The sequence below is a fragment of the Canis lupus genome, chromosome 25 (genome assembly GCF_003254725.2).
Source record: "Canis lupus dingo isolate Sandy chromosome 25, ASM325472v2, whole genome shotgun sequence".
Lineage (NCBI taxonomy): Eukaryota > Metazoa > Chordata > Mammalia > Carnivora > Canidae > Canis > Canis lupus.
The window spans coordinates 26,636,630-26,663,143 of record NC_064267.1 but is presented as its reverse complement, the minus strand read 5'-3'; the positions used below and the strand labels follow the sequence as shown (position 1 = coordinate 26,663,143).

Genomic DNA, 26,514 nt, shown 5'->3' with positions numbered 1-26,514 from the left:
GAGAGAGAGAAGCAGAGACACAGGAAGAGGGAGAAGCAGGCTCCATGCAGGAAACCCGACATGGGACTAGATCCTGGGTCTCCAGGATCAGGCCCTGGGCCAAAGGCGGCACCAAACCTCTGAGCCACCCAGGCTGCCCTCTCATGTGTCTTATAATTGATCATTGTGACATTGTGTTCCATGGAACCTGTGTGTAATAGTTCTTTGACTTGGATGTAAGGTGTAATCCTCAAGTCAATATTTACATTTGCTTTTGCAGGCACCTGATATATTAGCAATCCAGGATGTCTTTAAAGTAAATTATCAGTTTGGTGCTTCCAGGATTCTCAGACGGTATACATTCTGATCCTAAACCTGTATGAGGGTAAAATGCAAATTCTTAAACATATTTGTCTCCTTTTCACTCAGCGGAAAGGTCAAGAGAGACAGATTCCCTTAATATCTCAAGAGAAAAATGATGTTTTCCTCCTGGATTACCCAATTAGGTGTGACTTTCAGGGTCCCAGGTTTATAAACAAAGGTCTCCAGGTAGACTTCTCACCTGTGTGGTCATTAGACTTTGCCTCCCTTTCTCCTCAACCAAATTATTTATTTTTAAGATTTTTTATTTTTATTTATTTTTATTTTTTATTTTTTTTTTCAGCATATAATAAATACTTTATTAGCCAATTGCAAAGATGCAAGAAAAACATTTAAACAGAATGTTTTATTGACTTTAAGTCAGTTGGGAACAAAAACCTGTATTTATGTTCTAAGACATTTCATCTCATTGGGGAAAAAAAAGATAAATGTTATATTAGAGATTTTTGACTTTCATGTGTTTTCTGCTCTGGGTTGAGAAAACGTTCAGCTCTTCCCTGAAAGATGTGTTTCAGTATTACAACTCATCAACAAAAGGTGTATGGCCCAAATTTCCACTTGCTGCCATGGACTTCTGGCCAGAAACAAACTTCTTTGCAGCATTTACGATATCAGCGTCAGCTACGGAATCAATCTGCTGAAGGACCGTGGCTGGCGGCGTGTACGATCCAGCAACCAGCGCCTGGGACCCGACTTCATCCAGGAACCCCTCAGAAGACTCCACTGACATTAGGTAGGCAGCTTTCAGCTTGTTCTTGGCAACCTGGACATCTACACTGGAAAGGTTTCCTTGAGCAACTGTTTTTACTTGATTATAGGCAGCCTTGATAACATCTCCAGCTGCAGCAGCCTGTGAGATAGTGTAAATCCCAAAGAGGCCGGAATCAGAGTAACTAGCGTTAAAAGCAGAAACATCAAATGGCTGGTGAACTCCCTTGGCAACAGCCTGGTATAGGGAACTGGTGGGATTGCTGCCCCTCTTGACGTGTGGTCCAGCACCAAGGACTTACTGGAGAACACTAAATGCATTTGCTTCTGTACTTCCTATGGCAGCACCTTCTGCTACAAGAGCCGCATGAACAAGACTGTCTCCATTCTGCTCTCGGATTTCACCTCCACGGTATCTGGCCTTTGCACCAGGTAAACCAAGCCCGCCCCTCATGTTGAGAAACTGTTCCGCAACTTGCTTTAGAACAGGGTGACCCACACCAAGTCCAATCAAAGCCATTCTTGCACTTGTGAAATGGTTCTGAACATAGTAATGCAACTCATCTGGTGTCACTTTTCCAATCCTGTAGTCAGGACAGTACAGGGAATTAGCCAAGGCATTTCGGTAAGCTGCAGCATGCAAATTTTCAAGGACATGAGCCTGTGGGTTCTGAAAAGCCACAGCTTTGTCAATCCTTAGCTGAGACTGAAGGGCAGCCACTTCCCAACGACGAAATTCTGGTGATGTGGTGACATTGAGCAGGAACTCCATTAGAATATCAACATCATCCCGCAGGCATTCCACAGTGTAGGCCATATTTTCCCTGGTTGAAGTCACACTTAATTTACCACCAACTGCTTCAATTCCACGGGTTATCTTGAAAGATGAAGCTCCTTTTGTAGTCAAACTGGATGCAAGACGAAGCAAATGAGAGGTTCCTAAGTGGTTGGAGTCCTCATATCTACTGCCTGCTTTAATAAACAAACCAATTCTTGATGCAGGAGCATAGTTTTCCAGAGAAGCAATCACTAAGCCATTTGGTAATTTGGTAAACTCAAGGTCCTGAGGATGTAAAGGCACTCCTGCAGGGGCAGCTGTGGCTTTCACTTTGGGAGCAACTTTCAGGGAATAAAATCTCGAGAGGGACCCGGCTCTCCTCAGCAGCTTCATGGCTCAAGATTGCTCTGCTCCACAGGACCCGCCGGCTTGAAGGAAAGCAAGATGGTGGCCGATTTTTTATTTTTAAGATTTTACTCATTTATTCAGGAGAGACACAGGGAGAGAGAGGCAGAGACAAAGGCAGAGGGATAAACAGGTTCCATGGAGGGAGCCCGATGTGGGACTCCATCCCAGGACCTCAGATCACGCCCTGAGCCAAAGGCAGGTGCTCAACCACTGAGCCACCCAGTCTTGTTTTTTTTACACTTAGAATTTTATGTCAGCTAGAATTTATTTTGTGATCTGTTCAAGGTAGTGCTAGATTGCACTTTTGTAGACTCAAACAGCATTAAAGGAAAAGAACAATAGAAAATTTATGCCAAATGAGTATGTATTAGGAACTTTGATGAGCTCACCTTTAGGGACAAAATGATATACAAAAGCCAATATCAGGTAATAGATTGCCTTCATACCCTTGGTTACTGTCTGCTACTCACCCTAGTCCTCATTCTTTTTGATACAAAAAGTTGAAACAATGGTTATTTTTTTTTTTATATTGCTTTGCTCACTGCATTTCCTCTGTTCTCATACACTAGCTTTTTCCTGATAAGCTGTCCTGTTGAGAAAAACTATTTGCTCTTCATTGTTTTACATCTGACTCCTCCAGGAAGCTGGGACCTAAATAAAAATGGACAATTAGGATGGTGGATAGATACAAAATTTTGGACTGAGTTTGGGTCCATATCAAAGTAATCTGAGGCTGCTGATAAAAGAGTAAGTATTAAATATTCAACCCCATCTCAATATGGAAACTTAGAATCCAGAATAAATCCCATTGCAATTAACTTTGAAGAACCATTCTAATTCTTTGATAATCAAATATGTACTAAATAAATAAGCCATTGACTGGAATGTAAAGGCGGTTTTGTTCTAGAGAGATTTAAATTACAATGCACAGCCTTTTTAGAAACAAGAGAATACTAAAATAAAGACTATTTTCTGTTAAAATGATAAAATATCCAACTTTGGATTCCTTCCTACCCTTTGTTTGGAATAGAAAAGTTTGCTTTCTCTCCTATTTGAGGACACTCTATTTTATTACAATCTAAATATTATAATTAAGTTATATCTCTGTGATAGAAGTTCTAATATTCTACTTTTACCTTTTCCTGCAGTGAAGCCTTTTCTTATTTTCTGCTTCTCTACTCAGAAGTTTCCCCTGTTTACTTATCTCCACTTGGCTGGTTTTGAGAGAGCATTTGTCATTGTGTTTCCAAGGTTGTAACTTATAGACATTCCAAGAATTACATAAACCTGATAGTTTTTATAGTCACTATGACAACAAGTCTTCGCTCTCCCTCCGTGTCTCGTATCTGTGCTTGGCTGATCACCCCAGAATCAGAGCAACTTCAGAGATGTTATCTATAAGAAGATGGCTTCCCCACCCAGCTTTACTGAGTCATTAATGATAGATAACGTATGTAAGTTTAAGATGTACAATGTGATGACTTGATGCAAGTGTATTTGTGAAATGAGGACCACAGAAAGGTTAATTAACACCTCCTGGGGATGCATTTTTAAGGTCTTTGAGATCTAGCCTAGATGTTTTTCCTACAAAATCTTTTTACTTAAATTGTGCAGAACTACAATGAGGCCTCTAAATGTAAGTCAGTACTCTTATCTCAAGAATAAGCCTAGAGTGATGTTTGGCAATCATCTATGTCCTCCGAAGGTATTCCAAGAGTTTGGCAAGGATCTGACTTACTTCTGCCTATAGCCTGTCATCCAATAGCCCATGCGAATTCAGAAGCTGGACTTCTCATCTGTATCTGGAAAAGAAACGGAGAATGGCATCATGTTGGGACATTTTAATGGCCATCTCAGACATCTGAAAGACTGACAGGCTGTGACTGGTAGGATTCCTTTAGGGCCTTATAGTTCAATCTGATGCAGAGCAGGGATCACAAGTCTTAAAGCCAGATGGTCTTGTACACAAATCCTCATTCCTCCAGCAGCAGTGTGGTTTGCGGCAAGTCATTTTAACCTCTTTTGAGTCTCAGTTCCTTCATCTGGAAAACTGGAATTAATACTACTTCATAATATTGTTTTGAGGTTTGGGACATCTGGGTGGCTCAGCGGTTGAGCGTCTGCCTTTGGCTCAGGGCATGATCCCAGGGTCTAGGATCGAGTCCCAGATCAGGCTCCTTGAGGAGAGCCTGTTTCTCCCTCTGCCTATGTCTCTGCCTCTGTGTGTGTGTGTGTGTGTGTGTGTGTGTGTGTCATGAATAAATAAATAAAATCTTTAAAAATATATTGTTTTGAGGATTAAAAAATAATGTTTGTAATTGATAGCCCCCAAAATATCCAGCTTCTAATCCCTGGAACCTGTGAATGTTACCTTTTATGGCAAAAAACAAACAACTCCCCCCTCCAAAACACACACACAAAAAAAACACAAAGATTTTGCAGATGTGATTATTGGAGGAAGTCCTCGAGAGGATGTGTGACCCCATCAGCCGGACTCAGACAATTGGAGCCTCCTCACCTTCCCCCCTATGCTTGGAATATACATCCTGCCCTCATTTCCACAGTGAGAGCCATTTTCAAGCATACAGCCTGGAGAGAACAATGTGTTTTTGAGACCATCTGGATAGTATACATAATCAAACCCAATTAAGGTCTCTGTATAAACTTTTTCTAAGATTCTGGTAGGCAAGAATGGAGATATATCCATCTGGCCGATACCTGAGACAAGCCCAGTATGAAGTTCCCTTGCTTATTTTACCTGTCACCTACCAATCTGGAGGGGCTTGCCTCTTCCTTTTGTCTCTCCTAGCCCTCCATATATGGGGACAAATTTGCAAACCACCTGTAATCAAGTCAAAGATCTTAAGATGGGGAGATTCTCCTGAATTATGTGGGAAGGCTCTAAATTCAGTCATAAGTATCCATATAAGAGGGAGGCAGAGGGAGAGTTGACTACAGAAGAAGAAGGCAATGTGGCTACCGAAGCAAGATGCTTTGCAGATGGAGGCAGGAGCCACGAGCCAGAGAATGCAGCTCTAGAAGACTAAAAAAGGCACAGAAATAATTCTCCCCTAGAGCCTTTGGGAGAGTGTGACTCTGCCCACAAATACCTTGATTTTAGCTTAATGAAAATGATTTCAGACTTCTGACTTTCAGAATTGTAAGAGAGTAAATGTGTGTTTTAGACCGCTAAGTTTGTGGCAATATGTTACAGCATCCATCAAAAATATATACAGCATTAAAGGGCCTGGAAAGGAAATGTAGGAAATGTTCAATAACTATTATTGCTTCCTCACCTTCCCTGGTATACACACATGCCAGCTGATCTTTTTTTTTTTTTTAACGATTTTATTTATTTATTCATGAGAGACAGAGAGAGAGGCAGAGAGAGAAGCAGGCTCCCTGTGGGGAGCCCCATGCAGGACTCAATCCCGGAATCCTGGGATCAGCCCTGAGCCCAAGGCAGATGCGCATCCACTGAGCCACCCAGTGTCCTCACGCTAGCTGCTCCTAGTTGAACACTCACTGTATCAAGGTGACAGCACTTGTAGCTTCAGATCACCTGGGGAGCTTGTGGAGCAAGCTTAAGTTTCCAGAGGTTCTGATTCTGTAGGTTTGGGGAAGAGCCTGGGAATCTGTACTTTCCTCTATGATGCGCCAACCCCTTGAAATTCTTTTTTTTTTTTTTTAAGATTTTATTTATTCATGAAAGACACAAATAGAGAGGCAGAGACACAGGCAGAGGGAAAAGCAGGCTCCCTGCAGGAAGCCCGATATGGGACTCAATTCCAGGACCTGGGATCATGCCCTGAGCTGTAGGCAGACGCTCAACCACCGAGCCACCCAGGTGCCCCTTGAAATTGTGATATAAATGATTTGTACCTCACCCCATTTTGCCTATGGCCAAAAATGATCTGCAGTCACTGCCAAGTAAACACCAAGAGGAGGAAGACAAATAGGAGGGGGCTCGCAGGCAAAGGCAGTTTAAGAGCAAGCTGTAGAAATCTGTCTCCTGTGGGGGCATCTTCCTATATTCCAGACCTGTCTTTCTACAGGACCTGTACAGGACTCCTGGGTATGAGGCAGACTGTCAAAATGCCCTTTCCTGGAATATACAAAAATGGTCACAGGAAAAGCGTTGGTGATCCTCCTAAGAACAGATGGAATTACATTTCTCATAATCACAAACATAGTAAATGTACAAGAACGTCCTAGGAGTTAAAGAGAAGGTGCCCAGCAGAACTGCAAACAATGCCCTGTTTTCAACTTTATTAATACTTGAGATGTAGCAGGCTGTGTGCTAAGAACACAGCCTGTACTAGGTATTTTATGTACTTCAAGTAATTATATAATTTCATTTAATCTTCTTGACAGCTGCCAAGTTGGTTATTTTCATTGTATAGGTAGGAAAACTGAAGCTCAGAGAGGTTAAGTAAATTGCCTGAGGTCACACAGTTGATGAGTTCTTTTTGAATTAACTGCCTGGGGAAGAATTCTGGATGGCCACAGGGTACAACCTGACCCACACAGTAGCATTTCTTTGCCACTGGCAACTCTATCCCTGGGGTATATCCTCTGGTAAAGTAGCAGGGACCTAGAGGTCGAACCTCTGCTAAGTCCACAGTATTCCTGAGGTTCCTTCATAGATTTGCTTCTCCCCTGGTGGACAGACATGGAAGTTTGTGTCCAGGATAAGGTTACTGCCAGGGTGGGAAGCTGTAAGGACAAACTGATGAGCTATGGCTCAAACACAAGACAGAGAGGAGAGTCAGGGTCACATGGAGAACCATGATGGAGGCGTGAGGGATGCCAGAGTCATCTGGCGTTGTCGATTATTTCTTAATCTTTGGTGTTATGTGGTTTCTGTTTTTAAATAAAAAGATGATCTGTGTCAGTTTGCTTAGGGCTGCCATGACAAAATACCTGACTGAGTGGTTTAAGCAATGAAGTTTATTTTCTCATCATTCTGGAGGCTAGAAATCCAAGATCAAGGTGTCAGCAGGGTTGATTTCTCCTCCCGAGGCCTCTCCTTGGCTTGTAGATGGCCATCTTCTGCCTGTGTCCTCACATGGTCTTCCCTCAGAGTGTGTCTGCATCCTAATACCCTTTTCTTATAAACACATTAGTTACATGAGACTAGAGCCCACCCAATGACCTCATGTAACTTTAATTCTGTCTTTTTTTTGGCTTTATTTTTTATTATTTTATATAAATTCAATTTGCCAACATATAATATATCAGTGCTCATCCCATCAAGTGCCCTCCTTAATTCCCATCACCCAGTTACCCCATTTCCCCTCTGCTACCCTTTGTTTCCCAAAATTAGGAGTTTCTCATGGTTTGTGTCCCTCTCTAATTTTTCCCCACTAAGTTTCCCTCCTTTCCTTTATGGTCCCTTTCACTATTTCTTATATTCCACATATGAGTGAAACCATATGCTAATTGTCTTTCTCCAATTGACTTATTTCACTTAGCATAATACTATCCAATTCCATCCACATTGAAGGAAATGGTAGATATTCATCTTTTCTGATGGCTGAGTACTGTTCATTGTATATATAAACCACATCTTCTTTATCCATTCATCTGTCCAAGGACACTGTGGCTTCTTCCACAGTTTGGCTGTTGTGGACATTGCTGCTATGAACATTGGGGTGCAGGTGTCCCATCGTTTCACTACATCTGTATCTTTGGGGTATATTTCTGTCTTAAAAGAAAGAATCTCCAAATAGTCACATTCTGAGGCCCTGGGGTTAGAACTGCAACATATGAATTTGGGGAGGACACAATGCAGCTCATGCCTGCCTTTGGTCCTATTCATGCTTCTTCCCTCCCCCATCAAAAGAAAAAAATAGTGATTACAGTATAGATCCTTCAGAGTTTGGCTTCATTAGATCCTCCACCATCATTTTCTTCATGGCAAAAATATGCTACCTTCTCTTTGGTACCTTAATGTCCCCTTTTCCTTCATAACTAAAGCAATGAGAAGATGCCACTTGGGTTGAAAGTACCATCGTTCCAACAACACATTCAGCTATAATAGAAACCTGAACATCATACTCATCTTATATTTTTATGGCACCTTACAGTTTACAGTTTTATGTCATAGATATCACCTGATGCTTAACATAATTTGGTTATGTGGGAATTGCTATCCTGATTTTGCAGGTATGACAAGAATGAAACTGACCATCCCATGCCTATATGACTAGTAGTATGTGTTAACATGATCTGCTGAGGCCTCCTTGGTAGTTGGATGTCAAGTAAAGGATATCAGGATTCCCTGTGACATTAAGTGGGAGAATAGTTGTCTTAATCCAAACAGAATCAATTTTCCTACCAATAACAGGGTTGGGTAATAATAGTGTTTTTCTTTTTCTCTTTCTTTCTTTCTTTCTTTCTTTCTTTCTTTCTTTCTTTCTTTCTTCTTCTTCTTTCTTTCTTTCTTTCTTTCTTTCTTTCTTTCTTTCTTTCTTTCTTTCTTCTTTCTTTCTTTCTTCTCTCTAGAAATGAACTCTCTAGGTTTTTTTAGACCCCAAAGGCATATAACTATCTCTGGCGGTGGGAGGGTGCACAAATAAATTATTGGCCTAAAAAAAATCCTTTGCAATTAGTAGTGCATCAGAACTCCCCTCATATTGCTTCCTCAACTTTTTAAAAAGATTTTATTCATTTATTTGAGAGAAAGACAGAGTGAGCAGTAGGAAGGGGAAGAGGGAGAGAGAAAGAGAAAGAGAGAGAGAGAGGGAGGGAGGGAGAGTGAGAGAGAGAGAGAGAGAGAGAGAAGCAGACTCCCTGTTGAGCAGGGAACAGAATGCAGGGCTTGATCCTAGGACCCTGGATCATGACCTGAGCCAAAGACAGACCTCAACCCACTGAGCCACTCAGGTGCCCCGGCTTCCCCAACTTTACCATCTGGACTTTTAGGACTGATGACAGACATGGTTACCTTTTCTTGATTGTTCTTTTATTTCGTTAACATTTGTTAACTGTCTTTTATGTGCCTAGTACTGTGAGGAGTTCTGAGAGGGGAGGAAGCACCAAAAGAAATAGGATTTAGACTTTTCATTCCAAAAGGCACATGGTCCAGTGAGAAACTAATATGACCAGCAATATCACAAAGAAAAGAAAGAAGCAAGTGAGTAAAGGAGTGTCAAGTGTGACATAAATATGTACCACATTCAATTCTCAGATTTAAAATTTGATGACACAAAGGATGAGGCCAATTAAAAAAGATATGTTTCCAGGGTGCCTGGGTGGCTCAGTCAGTTAAGCACCTGCCTTCAGCTCAGGTCATGATCCCAGGGTCCTGGGATTGAGCACCACATTGGGCTCCCTGCTCAGGGGGGACTCTGCTTCTCCCTCTGCCTCTGTTCCTCCACGAGCTTGTGCTCTCTTTCTCTCAAATAAATAAACAAAATCTTAAAAATATATTTGTTTCCTTGATAGTGATCACAAAAATTCTTTCCTTGGTCAGACTCTAGTCAGGTCCTCTGAGCTTTCTTGACCAGGCCTCAACCTTGGCCTATAAAAATTGCACAGATGATTTCATCCAACCCCCTTCCTCCCCTCACCCACACATTAAAGGTCTTGAATACTCACTAACTTGAATTCTAAAGACTCAAGTCAACATCCCCAGGATGCCCCTAGCCACTTTTAAGTGCCTGCCTGAAAAAACACAAAAGCTCAAAGCTACCAAAAGAATGTACTGTTTGTTCTACCCAACACCTGATGTTAGGCACCCAGCAGGCTCTGTAGAGCATTTGCTAGAAGGGGCTTATAATTGTAAATCCTTGCTCTGTCCCTTTGGATGTATATGTATCTCCTACAACTCAGGAGTGATTTTTCTCAAGGACCTGAAAGCCATTCCTTTGAAATGCAATCTTTGGGAAGGATAGGGCCCTATCTCCCAGTCTGTGGGAGGAGAGAGTCCTAAATTTGATAACTGCCACCTAACAGACAAAGCTGCCCTAATAGCATTTATACTGACCAAACATTGGTAATTTTTTATTTCCCTGACTCTGTGCAAGCCCCCAGCTATTTCTCCTCCTTATTCCCCCATTCTTCCTTTGAAATGCCCAGTCACCTCTGAACAAACTGAACTTGAGCTCCATTCACTCTGGACTCTTCCCGACTGCAATAGTGTATTACTGATTACAATCTGTCCTGACCATTTTAACTTGTGTCTGGCTTTTTTAAGTCTTTGACACTGATGATGACAGAATGTCCTCTTAAGTCTTAGGATAGGGGATGTTCTCAAATTGAAAGTCATGAAAAATAGATTTTCATTGCTCCTTAGAAATAAAATCCTGAGGGACACACACACACACACACACACACACACACACACACACACACTGAAACCATGGAGAAAAGTGAAAGTGAATCAAGGGACCAGAGACTTTTCACTAGGGAGGGCTTGATTAAAAATGCAGCAGAAGGGGTGCCTGTGTGGCTCAGTCTGCCTTCAGCTCAGGTCATGATCTCATTCTTTCCCTGCCCCCTAGCCATTCTATCTCAAAAAAATAAAAACTTAACTAGACTTAATAAATGATGGGGAAGGAAGCATTGGCTATAGAAAGATCTCTCGCCAGAAAGTTACAAGGAAATGGGTTTTACCTCCCAGTCTGCCACTCACCAGCCATTTGATTTTAGAGAAGTTTTTTTGCATCTCTGAGCTTCAGTTTCCTCATCTGTAAAATGAGAGGATTGGATTAGATGATTCCATTTCATTCAGATGTATCTGTCAAATATTTATTATATACTCATCACTGTGCTCAACTCTAGGGTTACAAAGATCAGTAGGGCCCAGGCCTTGTCTTCATGCAGGTGAGGGAGTGGACGATAAAGTGTCATAGAAGCTATTGATCAGTGCATGGGGCCTAAGCATGGGAGGAAGTGAATTTAAAAAGGCTAGTAGGGACTCAGAGGCTACCCCAGCAGGGCAGGATTAGTGTACATTAAGGTTACGAAAAGGGATCGTGGTCAGAAGGGGGAATTACAGAATTTCAAAATTTCAGGTGTAGAGAAATTCTGGCTGGTGATAAGATTACATTGCATGGACATTAAATTTTGAATGTATGATTTAGCGACTCTTATTTGAACTCCTACCAGTAACCCTTTATGATAAAACAATACAGTTCACAGCAGTGGTCACTGGTGCCCAGTCTTTCGGTGGTCTTTGATGATCTCTCAGAATCTAAACTTCCTTAGAAGGATCTGCAGTTATGCTTCTTTGTGTAAGGGCTGTATTAACATTGGATTGCCCATCCAGGCCAACTCTAGACTATGTATGATGCTAAATCACAGCTCCAGTCTACCATTGTGTTTAGCTGCCAGAATTTGCAGATAATCATCATGTTGCAGCGGGTCTTTTTAATTTTGATTCTTTCAATCCTAGTTTTTTTTTTTAATTATTTGTTTATTTGAGAGAGAGAGAAAGAGAGAGATAGAGAGAGAGAGCGAGTGCACACAAGAGCAGGGGGAAGGAGAAGCAGACTCCCTCCTGAGCAGGGAGCCTAAGGCAGGGCTCAATTCCAGGACCCTGGGATCATGACCTGATCCAAAGGCAGATTCTTGATGGACTGAGCCACCCATGCGCCCCTCAATCCTAATTTTGAAAAAAATGTCTAAATATAGAAATTTTGAAAGATTGGTGAACTCCACATCCTTAAACCCTTCACCCAAGTTAACCAATTATCAATAATTTGCCACATTTTCATGCTGTGTGTTCTCTATGTATGTGTGTGTTCTATGTGTGTATATACATACACACATACATATATAATCAATATATATTTTTCTGAAACATTTGAAAGCTGCAGACATTGTGACACTACATCTTTAAGTCTTTCAACACGCGTCTTTCAAGAAAAAAAGCAGTTTCCTCTTACATAACCACATTATTATTATCTGATTGAAAAAATTAACATTAACTCAATATCATCCAGTATAAAAACCACGTTCACACTTCTCCCAAAAATCTTTTGTGTTTTTTTTTTTTTCGATCAGGGATTTAATCAAGTTTCTTGCCTTGTGTTTGGTTATTCTAACCCTTTGCTTCTTCAAATCTGCAATGGTCCTCTTCCCTTTTGCTTTTGTTTTGGTTTTCCATGGCACTGAATTTGTAGTGGAGTCCAAGCCAATTGCCTTGTAGAATGTCTCATTCTATGAATGTGTCTAATGGTTTCCTCATGCTTAGATTTGAGGTAAGAGTGTCTCGATAATGCATATCCCAGGTGATGTTGTGTACTTGTTATTGACTTATATCAGGAGGCACTGATGATCACTTGGTTATAGTGATGATCACCAGATCCTCCATTGTAAAGATATGTTTTTTCTTTTTGTAATTCATCATCTGTGGGGTGACACTTGTGGATCTGTACTCTTCAAGTGGTCATTTCTGAAAGAAAAGGAGGGGGAGTGAGAAGAGCAGAATAGAAAGGGAAAGGAAAGGACAGTGGAGGAAAGTCAAAGGAAGAAAAGTAAGGGAAGACACAGGAGGAGAAATTGGAACAGTTGTCTTAGTCTACTGAACAAATTAAAGGATTGAAAACAAAACTATTATGTCACATTTCAAATTATAAGTAAAGCTTCCAATAAATAGTGTGGGGAGGGAAAAAATGGAAGCTGGGAAGCTGTGAATAAAAGAGCTGAGGGCAGACTGAGGTTGCTTCCCTAACTTGTTGGATGCTGATCCTGACTTAGGTTCAGTGACAATAAAATAAACTCCAACAGTAATCACTGAATTAGCATTGTTGACATTCCCACCTAGTAAATTTTCCTACTTCTTAATTATGCTTTTATTTTAGATGTGACTCTTTATTTTAATTATATCCAATTATATGTAATTGCATATTCGTAGTTCATTTCATTATGGCTATGAGCAGAGAAGCACTTTGCCAAAAAGAGTGTGTTGACTTTCTGAATATTCCCTTTATTTCTCTTTCCAACTACCAGTGTGTGCAGAGGTGGTTGAGTTCATATGTATATGTCTCCCACTATCAAATGCATCTCTGGGGCACACATTCTTTGACATTGCTGCTATTGAGAGGTAGGATCTATATACTCTCCCCTTGAAACTGAGTGGGTTTTTGCAACTGTTTAAAATCAAGAGAGTGCAGTAGAGGCAACATTATGTGACATCTGAGTGTAGATCATAAAAGTTGATGTAGCCTCAGCTTTGCCCTTGGGAATATTCACTCTTGACACTACTAGCTGCTTTGTATGCAACCTGACTGCCCTGAGCCCACCCTACTAGCAGGAATATCAAATTAACTCCCATGGAAACCATAGGAGAGACCCCGAGATTGCAGAGAGGGATACCTAAGCAGTCCTCAGATGCTTCAGCCTCTCCCCCTCCTACTACTCCAGCTCTTGCTACCAGCTGTTGGATGTTGTTTTAAGCAATTATGCTTGAGCTGATTTATTTTTTATTTTATTTTGTTTATTTATTTGAGGGGGGGGGAGAGAGAGAGAGAGAGAGAGAGAAGCAGGCTCCTCACCAAGCAGGGAACCTGACACAGGGCTCAATCTCAGGACCCCAAGATCATGACCTGAGCTGAATGCAAACACTTAACTGACTGAGCCACCCAGGTGCCCCTTGGGTTGATTTATTATATGCGCAATAGCCAACAGTCCCTAGCACCTTTATCTAGGTGCTAGGCTGCTGTCCTGATTGTTTTCAGAAACTAAAGTGGCTCAGGGAACCAGACACAGGGAATGTGGCTATTAGAATATATCTGAATACAGATCCATTGATTAAATCATTGTCACCAGAACTCCTTTTGTTGTGGTTGTGTCATGAAACTTTAGCCCTCTTTTGCTTACTTAGCAGCGGCTGTATTCTCCTAACACCACAGGTCAGAATCTGAACAGGCAAAAGCAGTGCAGACTAAGTCTAATTTGAATTAGTGTGATGGCAAGGGCTTGAATTTTGGACCCCACCAAACAACACTCCAAAGTGTTGCCTTAGGGTCTCTGCCTTTCTGCTTGGTTTTGCCATTGAAAGGACATCACCATGTGTTGAGCCTCACTTCTTCCTCTTAGCTGGGAACAATACCTCTCCTACCTATTTCACCAGGTCATTACGAGAGGTGTATGTGATAATGTATTGGAAAATATTTTGTGAATTGTAACATAGTGGCCAAGCATAAGTGATTATCTTCATATCTTCACTGCTGACAAATTATTCATCTGTTTTAATTTCCTCAGCTGCAAGGTGGAAATAACATAACATCACCTTCCTCCTACTCTCATCAGAATGCTGCTATAAACAACTGCAATAATATCTAAAATCAGTCAGATTGGGGTGGTGGGAGGAGAGGCCAGGGTGAAATATGTTCAGTAAAATGTGAGGTGTCTTTCAACAAACTGAGTGGCTACTGTGTTTAGACACTAAGCTGGATGCTGGGCATACTACAATCAAGAAATGGTCCTTGCTCTCAAGGATGTTATTGTCTAGTGGAATGTTATGACACATAAAGAGTCTATTTCAATACAGTTTATTAAGAGGTAAAATCAGAGAGCAACTAAGGTGGGCTCAGATCTCATGGGTGGCAATGTAGCATGGTGGTGAAGAGTTCAGAGTCTGCACCCAACAGCTTGGGTCTGAATACTGCTTCCATCACTTATTACTATCAGATCTTGGAAAATTTATTAAGATCTCTATGGCTCAGTTTTCTCATCGGTAAAAACAGAATACTAACCAATCTCAGAGACTTGTGCAAGGACTACATGAATTAATAGATGTGCAAAGCATTTAACACAATATTTGGAATACAGAGTGAACACTCAAAAAAACATGAACTATTTATTATTATTATTTTTTTAAAGATTTTATTTATTTATTTGATAGAGAGAGTGGGAGAAGGAACAGAGGGAGAGGGACAAGCAGACTCCATGTTGAGTGTGGAGCCAACATGAAGCACTATCCTAGGACACCCGGGGTGTGTGGAATCAGAGAGGTTTCTTAGAGGCAGTGACATCTGAGAAGAGATCTGAAGGATGATAGGAGTTTGCAGGTCAAGGGACAAGGTATTAGGAGTGAGGTGGATATATACCAGGCAGAAAGAACACCCAGATTCTTTAAAACAGTGTTTTCTCAAACATTCATGTACATAAAAATCATCAGGAATCTTGTTTAAGTGCAGATTCTGATTCAGTAGCTCTGGAGTGAAACATTTCTTAAAAAGTTCCCAAGGAATGCTAATGATGCTGGTCCCTGTTCTGCACTTCCAGTTGGTAGCAAGGTTCTAACTGGGTGCAATATCTCAAAAGGAAACTGTGAGCTATTTAGGGAGAGCTGGTGTGCAAACTGCTGAGAAAGAGGTTGAGAACTGTTGTGCCAGGCACAGAAAGAGAGCAGGAGAGATGAGATCTGTGATATTGATCGCTACCTAAGGTTCTAGATCACAAAGGTACTTACAAGAAAAGAAAAACAAAATTAAGAACAGTAAAAAAGGCATTAGCTGCCAAATGGAAAGAGTCTGGGGGAAACCCCACTGGAAGAAATGAGACCAACTGAGAGGCTTCCCCCTTAAGTACAGTGAGAGATGGTGGTGGCCTGAACTATGACAATGGCCTTGGGGATAGAGAGGAGTGGGGGTTTCAAGAACTATTAGAAGATAAGATCAACAATTTGGTGACTGATCTGCTTGGGGGATGAAAGTATGGAAAACACAAGGTTATCAACTTTGATTCAGCTGCCACAGTCAAGTGCATAGAGAACAACTGCTCACCAGTGGTACATACAGGCAGTGTCTTCTTCCTCTTAGATGTTCCTGCTACTTTTGGCAATTATTGATTGACCTGCTTTCTTCAAACTACCTTCAAACTCTCAATTTCTACTAACTACTTCAGGCTTAGTAGAGAAACACAGAGCCAGGAAAGTAAATCTGTATGTCAAACTTTAGCCCTTACTCTCTTATTTTGTGTTCATTAGTTGTGTAAGGTGTGTTGGCATTCCCAAAGTAGCTATTACTTTTGAAGTCAAGAGCTGTGTCAAATCTATTGCTTCTATTCCCCACAGTGCTGATGACCAAGGAGGCATTTAATACATACTAGGTGACTATTTGATGGAATAAGATGATTACACATTAATGTCATTTATTACCTCATAAAATAATGATTAAAATAATAACACCTGTAAGGTGTTGAGTTGTTTTACGTGCATTATAAATGCATCAAGGTGCCTGGGTGACTCAGTTGGTTGGGTGGCTGGCTCTTGATTTCCGTTCAGGTCATGATCTTGGGGATCCTGGGATCAAGCCTTTATCCTCAGGTTGGGCTCTGAGCTCAGTGGGGAGTCTGCTTGAGGATTCTCTCTGCGCCCCCCTCCTGTTTGTGCTCTCTAAAATGAATGAATGAATGAATGAATATTTTAAAAGAAATTACATCATCTTCTTTTGTTTATCTGAATGGTCTGAGACCCTTGCATCCAGGCCGATTGGACAATAAACTTGTTTGACTACAGCCTCACAGAATTACCGTAATAGGATGGAAGCCTATCCTATTACTGCCAAGCTCTACTGCCATCTACTGTTTATGTACTCTCTACATTCATATATTCTGCATCCCTTTTCTTCTTTGCTATTGAATATTTGTTTTCTGCAGATCTCAGGGGCTTTCTTTGCTTCAAGCTTCAAACCAGAGTAGATGTAATTTTCTCATAGTTTCCAATCCAGCATAATATTGACAATTTTCTCTTGTGGGCAAAGAGTTTATGCCTTTATGGAATATTAAACATTTTTAAATGTAATGATAATGTTTTTTTCCATAGGCTTTTTGTTTGTTTTTGTTTTTGGTTAAACTAAAAGAAAAAGTCACGGAATTTTGGGGGAATTTTCCCCTATGCCTAGTAGACATCATTAAATTAAGAAAAGACATCTTGGCTACATCCCATTGAGGGTGTAACTCTTACTCATCCTTCAAGGTCATTATTTCAAATGACACCTTCTCCATAAAACTTTCCTTGATTCTCTACTCTGGAAATAAATCCTCCATTGGGAGTTGTTATAATGAGCCACAAAGTAGAAGGACAATAAAAATTCCAGTTAAAAAAAATAGCTTTATAAACCAATTCCCGCATTCTCCCTTTCTTGTTGGTTCCCTTTTTCTTTTGCAGACGAGCAAAGCTGGACTCTCAGCTGTAACAATCTTATAAAGTGTTTTTGTTTTAATAAGGAAACATTTTTTGAGGAAGGGCAAGGCCAGAAGCAGGGACACCGTTGGTGGGTGATCTGGTGAGATTTTAGGCAATTAACTTTGTCTTTGATTGCTGCAAGACTTTAGTCTATTAGCTGTCCTTAGGTACTAGATGGTGGAGATTTCAAAGGTTAATGGGCTGCCAGTAGACCAGGACTCCGGCCCATGCACATTTCCCCTCTGGTTCTCTATTTCATAATGCAAATAGTTTGAGGAGGAGGAGGAGGAGCACTAAGCAAGGGGAACTTATTTGAGTAAATTTCTGGCATAACTTAGCTATCTGGAAGTAGTTCAGTGGCACCGTATCTAACGGGGAGGCTGTGGGGTGGTATCAATGCCCTAGTACCTTGACTGCATAGCTCTAGATTGAAGCCCAGTCGGCTACAGGCCAACTTTCGGCAAGTCACTTGAGCTTCCCCCTTGAGAGGATTGATCTTCTCCTCTTCTGTGCGTTGCACGTTACTTCTACCTAGGTCCCTCTCATAGGTGTTTGCACGCTTTTCCCTTCCCTTTCCTTGCTCAAGGTCACAGAACCTCGGTGCGGCGCTCCCTGGGAGTCTGCGGCGCCGGGCCCCGGGCTTCTCCCTTCCACCTGGTGGATGCTCCCGGGTCACAATCCCTGATCCCATCGCACGGCGAGTCGACGAACATCATCACAATTTACAGCAGCCCCACGCTATGAAGAGCCCTTGGGGGCGCAGGGAGGCAGCCGAGGACCTCTTCCCGTCGTCACACCTTCCCCGGAGTATTTGGGAAGGGGGTGGGAGGGACGGCGGCGGGCACAAAGGCGAAGAGCGTTCTCAGGGGAGGAACACAAACCGGGGAGTCTGTGTTTCCGGGAGCACCTCTTCCGGGGGCGGACTGACTTCCGTCTCTGACTCCGCGGTCTTCCGAGTCTCGAGCTCCAGCGCTTCCGCCCGGAGTTGCGCTAGGCTCCCGCTCCCAGAAGCTACTTCCGCCAGGAGTCCCGAGCAGGTCGGTCTGGGAAAGTGGCCCCCAAGGCGGCCTTCCGCTCGTCCCGTCAGCCGGCCCAGGCGCGGCCAGGCCCCCGGCGGCGGCAGCGGCTGCAGGGCCTGTGGCGGAGCGTCCTCTCCGCCCGAGACCCGGGGGGCACCGGGGGCACCGGGAGCGCGAGAGCGACGCGGCGGCCGCGGGCCGGGGGCCGGGGGCCGGGGGCCGGGGACCGCAGGCCTCGCGGCGCCCACGTCGCCTGGGGCGGGGCCCGGCGTCCCCGCCCCGCCCCGCCCCGCCCCGCCCCCGCCCCTCCGGCCTGGCCCCGCACTACGGGCGGGTAGTGCTCCTCCGGGGCCCTGCGGCCGCGCGACCGCCTCGGACGGCCCTTGGCTCCGGCCGCGGGCAGCATGGAGTTCGCGGAGCTGATCAAGACCCCGCGGGTGGACAACGTGGTCCTGCACCGGCCTTTCTACCCCGCCGTCGAGGGCACTTTGTGTCTGACCGGCCACCACCTGATCCTGTCCTCCCGGCAGGACAACACGGAGGAGCTGTGGCTCCTGCACTCCAACATCGACGCCATCGACAAGCGGTGAGTGCCCCTGCCACCCGGGGCCCTGGCTGCACCCCCAGGCCGCGCGTCCGGGGTGCCCCTCGCGCCCCTCGCCCAGGCCGCGGGTGGAGGAGCCCGCCCCGGCCGCGCTGGACCCCAGGGATGGGAGAAAGCCGGAGACCGCGCGGGACTCGCCTGTGTCCGTGCGCTCTGCGAGCCACTCCCGGGGTCGCCGGGGGGTTGTCACTCCCATCCCGGCGGTCCTTTGTGATACGTGACATTCTTGGGAGCATCTTTAATCTTTAAAAATTTTTTTTATTTTATTTCGTGTTTTTCTTCTTGCACCATCATTTCCCTTGGATTGTTAATCGCCCGCCACAGTTCACCAAGTGTTGGAATGTGATTTAGGGGAAAATCTTCACTTGCCACTGGTGAGTTCTTTTGAGGAAAACTCAAAGAACTTAGTATGTAGTGTCTAAATTCCACAAAACTTTTTTTTTTCTTCTTTTCCTTCAAAAATGTTAACTGTATCGTATTTCTCCTTTTTAAAGAAAAAAAATCTCTTTTTTTTTTTTTTTTTAAGATTTCATTTATTTATTTGTGAGACGCAGAAGCAGAAGCCGAAGCCGAAGCCGAAGTGGGTTCCTCTGGAGACTTGATTCCAGGACCCTGGGATCATGACCTGAGCTGAGGGCAGATGCTTAGTGGACTGAGCCACCCAGACACCCCTCTCCTTATACCTGACCTTCTGGGTCATCAATTGCATGCTTCCTACTATGGGAGATTATAATATTTTTCATTTATCCTTACTAAAGTTCTGCTTTTGGGGAAAAACAACAACAACAACAACACAGAATTGGCTCTTTTTTTTTTTTTTTTTTTTTTTAATTTATTTATGATAGTCACAGAGAGAGAGAGAGAGGCAGAGACACAGGCAGAGGGAGAAGCAGGCTCCATGCACCGGGAGCCTGATGTGGGATTCGATCCCGGGTCTCCAGGATCACGCCCTGGGCCAAAGGCAGGCGCCAAACCGCTGCGCCACCCAGGGATCCCCAGAATTGGCTCTTAAGCAAAGATATTAACCTTTTTTTTTTTTTTTCTTCCCCATCCCAGGCACTGTCTTTCCAAGGTGGTGGCTCAGAGTCAAAAAAGTTATGCTCATGCCTGCAGTCAAAATTCTTATTTCCCCAATGGTCCTGTGTACTTAACTCTAGCCAGGAGAAGGTCAATGGATTATCCAGTTAACACTAAAGTATAAATGAATAACAACAGCTTTTTTATTACCTCTCAGGAGAATTTGGATATTAAGAGGATTCCTAGAAAGGTTATGCCTTAAAAGATGGTAATTTCTAGGGGATCCCTGGGTGGCTCAGTGGTTTGGCGCCTGTCTTCCGCCCAGGGCGTGACCCTGGAGTCCCAGGATCCAGTCCCACATCAGGCTCCCTGCATGGAGCCTGCTTCTCCCTCTCCCTTTGTCTCTGCCTCTCTCTTTGTGTGTCTCTCTCATGAATAAATAAATAAAATCTTTAAAAAATATATGGTAATTTCTAATGGAAATTACCACTAGAATTAGTCTGCTAAGAAGCAGGCTTCTTAGTGAGCTGGAAGCCTGAGCAGGGGCTCCATCCTAGGATCCTGGGTTCATGACCTAAGCTGAGCACAGGCACTTAACTGACTGAGCCACCCACTGCCCCTCATGAACCTTTTATCTTTTCTTTTCTTTTCTTTTCTTTTCTTTTCTTTTCTTTTCTTTTCTTTTGTTTTCTTTTCTTTTCTTTCTTTTCTTTTCCTTTCTTCTCTTTTTTTTCTTTCTTTCTTTCTTTCTTTCTTTCTTTCTTTCTTTCTTTCTTTCTCTTCCTTCCTTCCTTCTTTTCTTTCTTTTCTTTTCTTCTCTTTTCTTTTCTTTCTTTTTTCTTCTTTTCTTTTCTATGAACCTTTTCTATTAGTCAGTCCTCAGTCTTATTTTTGCTCACTATGTCCTGCATTCTCATGTCTGTATCTTACCAATGCTCTTCTTCTGCCTGGAATGCCTTGTTCCTCCCAAGTTTGTTAAAGATTTATTTAATGTCGTTATGTTCTAGATATTTTGTGAGGCATGAGGAACACCAAGATGAATAAAGTATAGTTCTTACTTTTTCAGGAGTTTCATAGGTTATCATTGAATCATTACTCATCTATCAGTATTTAGTATAAACCATTTTACCTGCCCCCTCTTTTGTAGAATCTTTTAGTTTCCACAGGTAGAAGTAGTCTTCCTCACCTTGAAATCCTATAGCTCTTTATACTTCTTTAATAAATACATATTAAAATTTGTATTTTGATAATTATATATATGTTAGATCCTTGAAGCCAGGACTTCCCTTTGTTTAATTTTTATTTCTTCCAAAACTCCTAACTTGTGCAGATAGGCACATAGGAATTAAAAGAAGAATTGACCTCCAAATGATCAATGATGCCAAAGAATACACATTAGAGTTTCTCTTTACCACCAACTCCCTTTTGTTTTTTTCTTATTTTATGGTTGCTTTTCACACTCTCCTTTCATATTTACCCAGCATTTAGGCCTGGTAGGGCTTAAAAAAGTATGTAAGACATGACCTTTTCATCTGTTAGGGGAGAAATGACAAACTGTGTATACATTTATCTTTTTCCCAGGAAACATGATGATGTGATGGAAAGAGCATAATCTAGGTTGTTGGATCAGAGTTAGTTTAATTATCGGTCTCAAGAAATACTTCATGTGTCTTTTGTGTGCTGCACACTGCCTACGCTCTGCAGGTGCACTGGTGACTAACAGGGGCAGAGAGCTTGTATACTAGCGGAGGAGATAGACATTCAAATAAATCAACAAATAAGTAAATAAGTGTCAGGTAGTAAGTACCAGGAGGGAAAAATAAAGGAAGACGGGAGGATAGAGAATGCCAGGAGGCAGTGTGCTTAGAAAGAATTTCAGAAAGGACAAGTGACATTTAAATGATGATGTCTGAAGGAAGAGAGGAAGCTAGCCATGTGAATATCGGGAAAAAGAGCATTCCAGCCAGAGGGAACAGCGAATGCAAAGACAGGGACACGACTGGGATGTACGGAGAAGAACAAAGAGGCCAGTGTAACTGGAGGGCAGTGAGAAAGGGTAGAGCCAAGGGGTGTAGCAGAAGCTGGTCAGCGGGATAAGCAGGGGCCAGATGGTGTAGGGCTTTATTTGCCATTGTGATGGTTTTCAAAGGAAGCCCTTGGAGAGTTGAAAGCAAGGAAGGAAGAACTGATAGACTTTTTAGAGGATGGGTCTGGCTACTGGCAGAAAACAGATTGCAGAGGCGCAACAGCAGTGGAAGCAGCAGGCCCAGTTAGGATACCGTTGCATAGTTCAGGGAGAAGGTGATAGTGACTTAAAGAGTGGAAGTGATAGTAGTGTGATCAGAAGCAGTCAGGTTTGAGATGTATTTTTTTTGTTTGGTTTTTTTTTTTTGAGATGTATTTTGAAGGCTGAGCTGCCATGCCTTGTTAGTGAATTATAAATGGGATGCACAGTATTAAGGATGCCTCCTTTAGTTCTACCTCTTGTTAGATAGGTGTCCTTGGGCAAGCTACTTAACCTCTTTGAACCTCTCAGTTCTATCACGGAGGAATACAACCCTACTCATATCTAGTAGTAACTTGTATTTCAATGATGCTTTATAAACTCATAGAATGTTCTCATGTACATTGCATACTCAATATTCTTAGATCCTTCCAGCACACGAGGTTTTACACAAGTTACACAGCTATACTTTTTTCTTTTCATGGACCTCAGATGTAGAAAGTTGATTGAGTTAATCTTATTCAGTTGATAACTCATCATTTTCATGATTGATTCATTATAAGGTTTTCTTGTTTTTTTTACATTTTATTCTTCAAGCCCTAATTTTCACCCCTATATTCTACCTCATTCTCAGTCCCTACAGGCAAATATGTTAAGTGTTGCTATTTGTCCTTGGATATATGTCTATCTCTATAAAATATATAACACTATTGTGTGTGAGTTTCATTTCCCTCGGTAAGATTATGTTGCAGGTCTTATCCTATTTCTCAACATTAACTCAGTACTCTTTTTCCAGATCTCTTCATATTGCTGTGTATACATCCATTTTACTGTTTCTGACTACAGCATAGAATTCCAAATTGTCTCCATTTTACTTATCTGACCCTTTAGATAACCTCCAATTTCTTGCTATCAAAATGTACTGAAAAAATGTACTCATTTGGGTCCACTTGCAGTCTTGTACAATAATTTCTCTGAGATTGTGTCTAGGATGGGATCAAGCCAGAAGGCGGATAAATAAAATTAGTTCACTTCATCAAGTAATCCTAAAGACTCTCCCTCCAAAATGCCTAGTCCCTTTGCCCCTCCCACTATGATTCCAATTTCTACCACATTGTTGCCAAAGTTTGGTATTATTGTCTTTTTAAGTTTTGCTAGTCTGATGACTGTGGATAGTATCTGTTTGTTTATTTATTTTTAAAGATTTTGTTTATTTATTTGACACACAGAGAGAAAGAGAGAGAGTGCACAAGCAAGGGGAGTGGCAGAGGGAGGGGAAGAAGCAGGCTCCCCGCTGAGCAAGAGGCCTGATGCAGGGCTTGATCCCAGGACTCTGGGACCATGACCTGAGCAGAAGACAGATGTTTAACCAACTGAGCCACCCAGATGCCTCTTATCTCTTTATTTTAATTTGTATTTCTCTAATTACTGATGAGTCTAAGTATCTCTGTATAGACTTATGAGCAATTAAATTTTTTTTTCTTTTCTGTGAATTTCCTTGTCCTAATTTTAAAAATTGGGATTGTTGTCTTTCTAGCATTAATTTGCATCAGTTCCTTTTTTACTCTCTAGGTATCAATTCTATACTTAGACACTGCAGGTGTCTTCTCTTAATCTCACCCATTTGTTGACTTTTCTCAGGTGTTTTGTTGAACAAAAGGCCTTAATTTTAATTCAGGATTTATCAATTTTTTATTGTTTGTACTTTTTTATACTTTATTGTTTGTCCTTCCTTATCCCAAAATCACAAAAATATTCCCTACATTTTCTTCCATATTAGCTTTATAGTTTTACCCTTCACTTTTAGGTCTTAATTCATTTGGCTTCTACCTTCATTTCAAATGTTTTTTCTCCAGGTATCAAGCTGGTTTTCCTAATACCATTACCTAGCAACCCATTCTTGACTGATCTGATCCATCATATGTCAAGTGGTTTCATATATGTATGAAAGGTTTTGTAACGTTATGTGTTTGTTTCTTTTGTTTATCTGGGAATGTCTTTTAATTTCTCCCTTACTTTTGAAGGACACTTTTGCTGGATATAGGATTCCTAGTTGACAGTTTTTTTCTTAGCACTTTGAATATATTAGCTTATTGTTTTCTGGCTTCCAAAGCTAGCTTCTTTCTTTCTTTCCTTTCTTTCCTTTCTTTCTTTTCTTTCTTTTCTTTCTTGATTTTATTTATCCATGAGAGACACACAAAGAGAGAGGAGACATGGCAGAGGGAGAAGCAGGCTCCATGCAGGGAGCCTGATGTAGGACTCGATCCTGGGATTCCAGGATCACATCCTGAGCCAAAGGCAGACGCTTAAACTCTGAGCCACCTAGGCGTCCTGCCTCCAAAGTTTCTGATGTGAAATCTGTTCATTGTTTTATTGTGGCTTCCTTGTATGTGACAATTTGCTTCCCTCTTGCTGCTTTCAAGAATTTCTCTGTCTTTTGAAAGTTTGATAAAAATGTTTTGGTGTGGTTCTCTGAGTTTAGCTTACTTGGAGTTCGTTGAACTTCTTGAATGTTTATATTCATGTCTTTCATCAAATTGGGGAATTTTTTAGCCATTATTTCTTAAAATATTCTCGGTCCCTTTTTCTTTTTCTGGGACTCCCACAATGTGTATGTTGGTTCTTTTGTTGGTATCCCACAGGCCCTTAGGCTGTATTCACTTTTTTCCCATTTTTTCTCTTTCTGTTCCTCAGACTTGATAATTACCATTTTATCTTCAGGTTCACTGATTTTTCTTCCTCTTGGACACATCTGCCTTTGAATCCCTCTAGTGAATTTTTCATTACAGTTATTGCACTTTTCAGCTCCAGTATTTCTTGGGGGGGGGGGTGAGGGGGTTTCTCTGAAATGTTCTCTTTATTGGTATTTCCATTTTGTTCACACATCACATTCTTGACTTTCTCCACATCTTCCTTTAGTTCTTTGAGCATCTTTAAGACCATTGTTTTAAAATCGCTGTCTAGTATATCTACCATCAGGTCTTTTTCAGGGAAAGTTTTTTTTTTTTTTTAAAGATTTTATTTATTTATTCATGAGAGATACAGAGAGAGGCAGAGACACAGGCAGAGGGAGAAGCAGGCTCCGTGCAAGGAGCCCAATGTGGTACTCGATCCCAGATTCTAGGATCACACCCCGAGCTAAAGGCAGACGCTCAACCTCTGAGCCACCCAGGTGTCCCCAGGGAAAGTTTTTGTTGATGTATTTTTTTCCTTTGAATGGCCTGTACTTTCTGTTTATTTGTATGCCTTGTGATTTTTTTGTTGTTGTTGAACACTGGACATTTGATCAAATAATGTGGTGACTGACTCTGGAAATCAGATTCTTCCCCTTCTCCAAGGTTTGCTGGGGTATTTTTTGTTTGTTTAATAATTGTTATTTGCTTATAATAATAATTATTGTTGTAAGTTTTCTGGATGCCTGAAGTGTAAATCTTGATGCTGTTAACAGATTACCACAGTCTAAAGTACAGTAGCTTTCTTTTTTCAAGATCTATCTATCTATTTATTTATTTATTTATTTATTTATTTATTTATTTATTTACAAGAGAGCTTACACACACACACACACACACACACACACACACGAACGGGGTGGGAGGGTGGCAGTGGGGGAAGAGGGGAAGAGGGAGAGAAGAGAGTCCCTGCTGACCATAGAGCCCCATATGGGCTCAATTTTAGGAATCTGAGATGATGACCTCAGCCAAAAGTCAAGCAGTTAACTGACTGAGCCACCCAGGTGCCCTTACAGTAGCTTCATATTAAATTGAAATTATGTAGTGTTAGCTATCCAAGTTTGTTCTTATTAAAAGTTGTTTTTGGGCAGCCCTGGTAGCTCAGAGGTTTAGTGCCACCTTCAGCTCAGGGTATGATCCTGGAGACCTGGGATTGAGTCCCATGTCAGGCTCCCTGCATGGAGCCTGCTTCTCCCTCCGCCTTTGTCTCTGCCTTTCTCTCTCTCTCTCTCTCTCTTTGTCTCTCTCTCTGTCTCTCTTATGAATAAATAAATAAATCTTCAAAAAAAAGTTGTTTTGTCTATTTAAGGTCATTTGCATTTTTATATGAATTTTACAATCAACTTGTTAATTTCTTTTTTTTTTTTTTAAGAAAAGCCTATGTGATTTTGGTTGGAATTGTGTTGAGTCTGTTGATAAATGAATTTGGTTAGAGTTGACATCTGATATCTTAATATTGAGTTTTCTGTCAAATGAGCAAAGTATATCTCTCCATTCATTTTATTTAGATCGTCTTCAATTT

At 41.8% G+C, this 26,514-nt stretch overlaps 2 protein-coding genes and 1 long non-coding RNA gene across 4 annotated transcripts in view; 2 read left to right on the top strand and 1 right to left on the bottom strand.

Annotated features, from left to right (window-relative positions):
* The first annotated feature begins 214 nt into the window (after positions 1-214).
* LOC118355570 (uncharacterized) lies at positions 215-14,586 on the top strand. The gene is made up of 4 exons (XR_004818292.2): positions 215-364; positions 2,824-3,001; positions 3,960-4,140; positions 14,468-14,586. It is a non-coding gene; the product is annotated as an uncharacterized LOC118355570 (long non-coding RNA).
* Positions 688-2,296, bottom strand: LOC112669654 (cytochrome b-c1 complex subunit 2, mitochondrial-like). The gene has a single exon (XM_035720170.1). The coding sequence runs from the start codon at positions 2,237-2,239 to the stop codon at positions 1,367-1,369; it is 873 nt and encodes a 290-aa protein (XP_035576063.1). The 5' UTR covers positions 2,240-2,296; the 3' UTR covers positions 688-1,366.
* Positions 14,587-18,714: 4,128 nt separating the features above from the next.
* The window catches only part of MTMR9 (myotubularin related protein 9), a 53,030-nt gene continuing 45,230 nt past the window's right edge, over positions 18,715-26,514 (top strand). The window contains exons 1-2 of one of the 2 annotated variants that reach the window (XM_025462918.3): positions 18,862-19,001; positions 19,344-19,393. Coding sequence is in view for 1 of the 2 variants with exons in the window: in XM_025462917.3 (XP_025318702.1) it covers positions 18,820-19,001 (182 nt within the window). In the remaining variant the exon portion in view is untranslated. Of the gene's footprint in view, positions 19,002-19,343; positions 19,394-26,514 lie in introns of both variants that reach the window. The other variant, XM_025462917.3, reaches the window with a different exon arrangement.

Bases quoted from the DNA above. Each gene is read 5' to 3' on its own strand.
- LOC112669654 (XM_035720170.1), bottom strand. From the start codon at position 2,239: ATGAAGCTGCTGAGGAGAGCCGGGTCCCTCTCGAGATTTTATTCCCTG.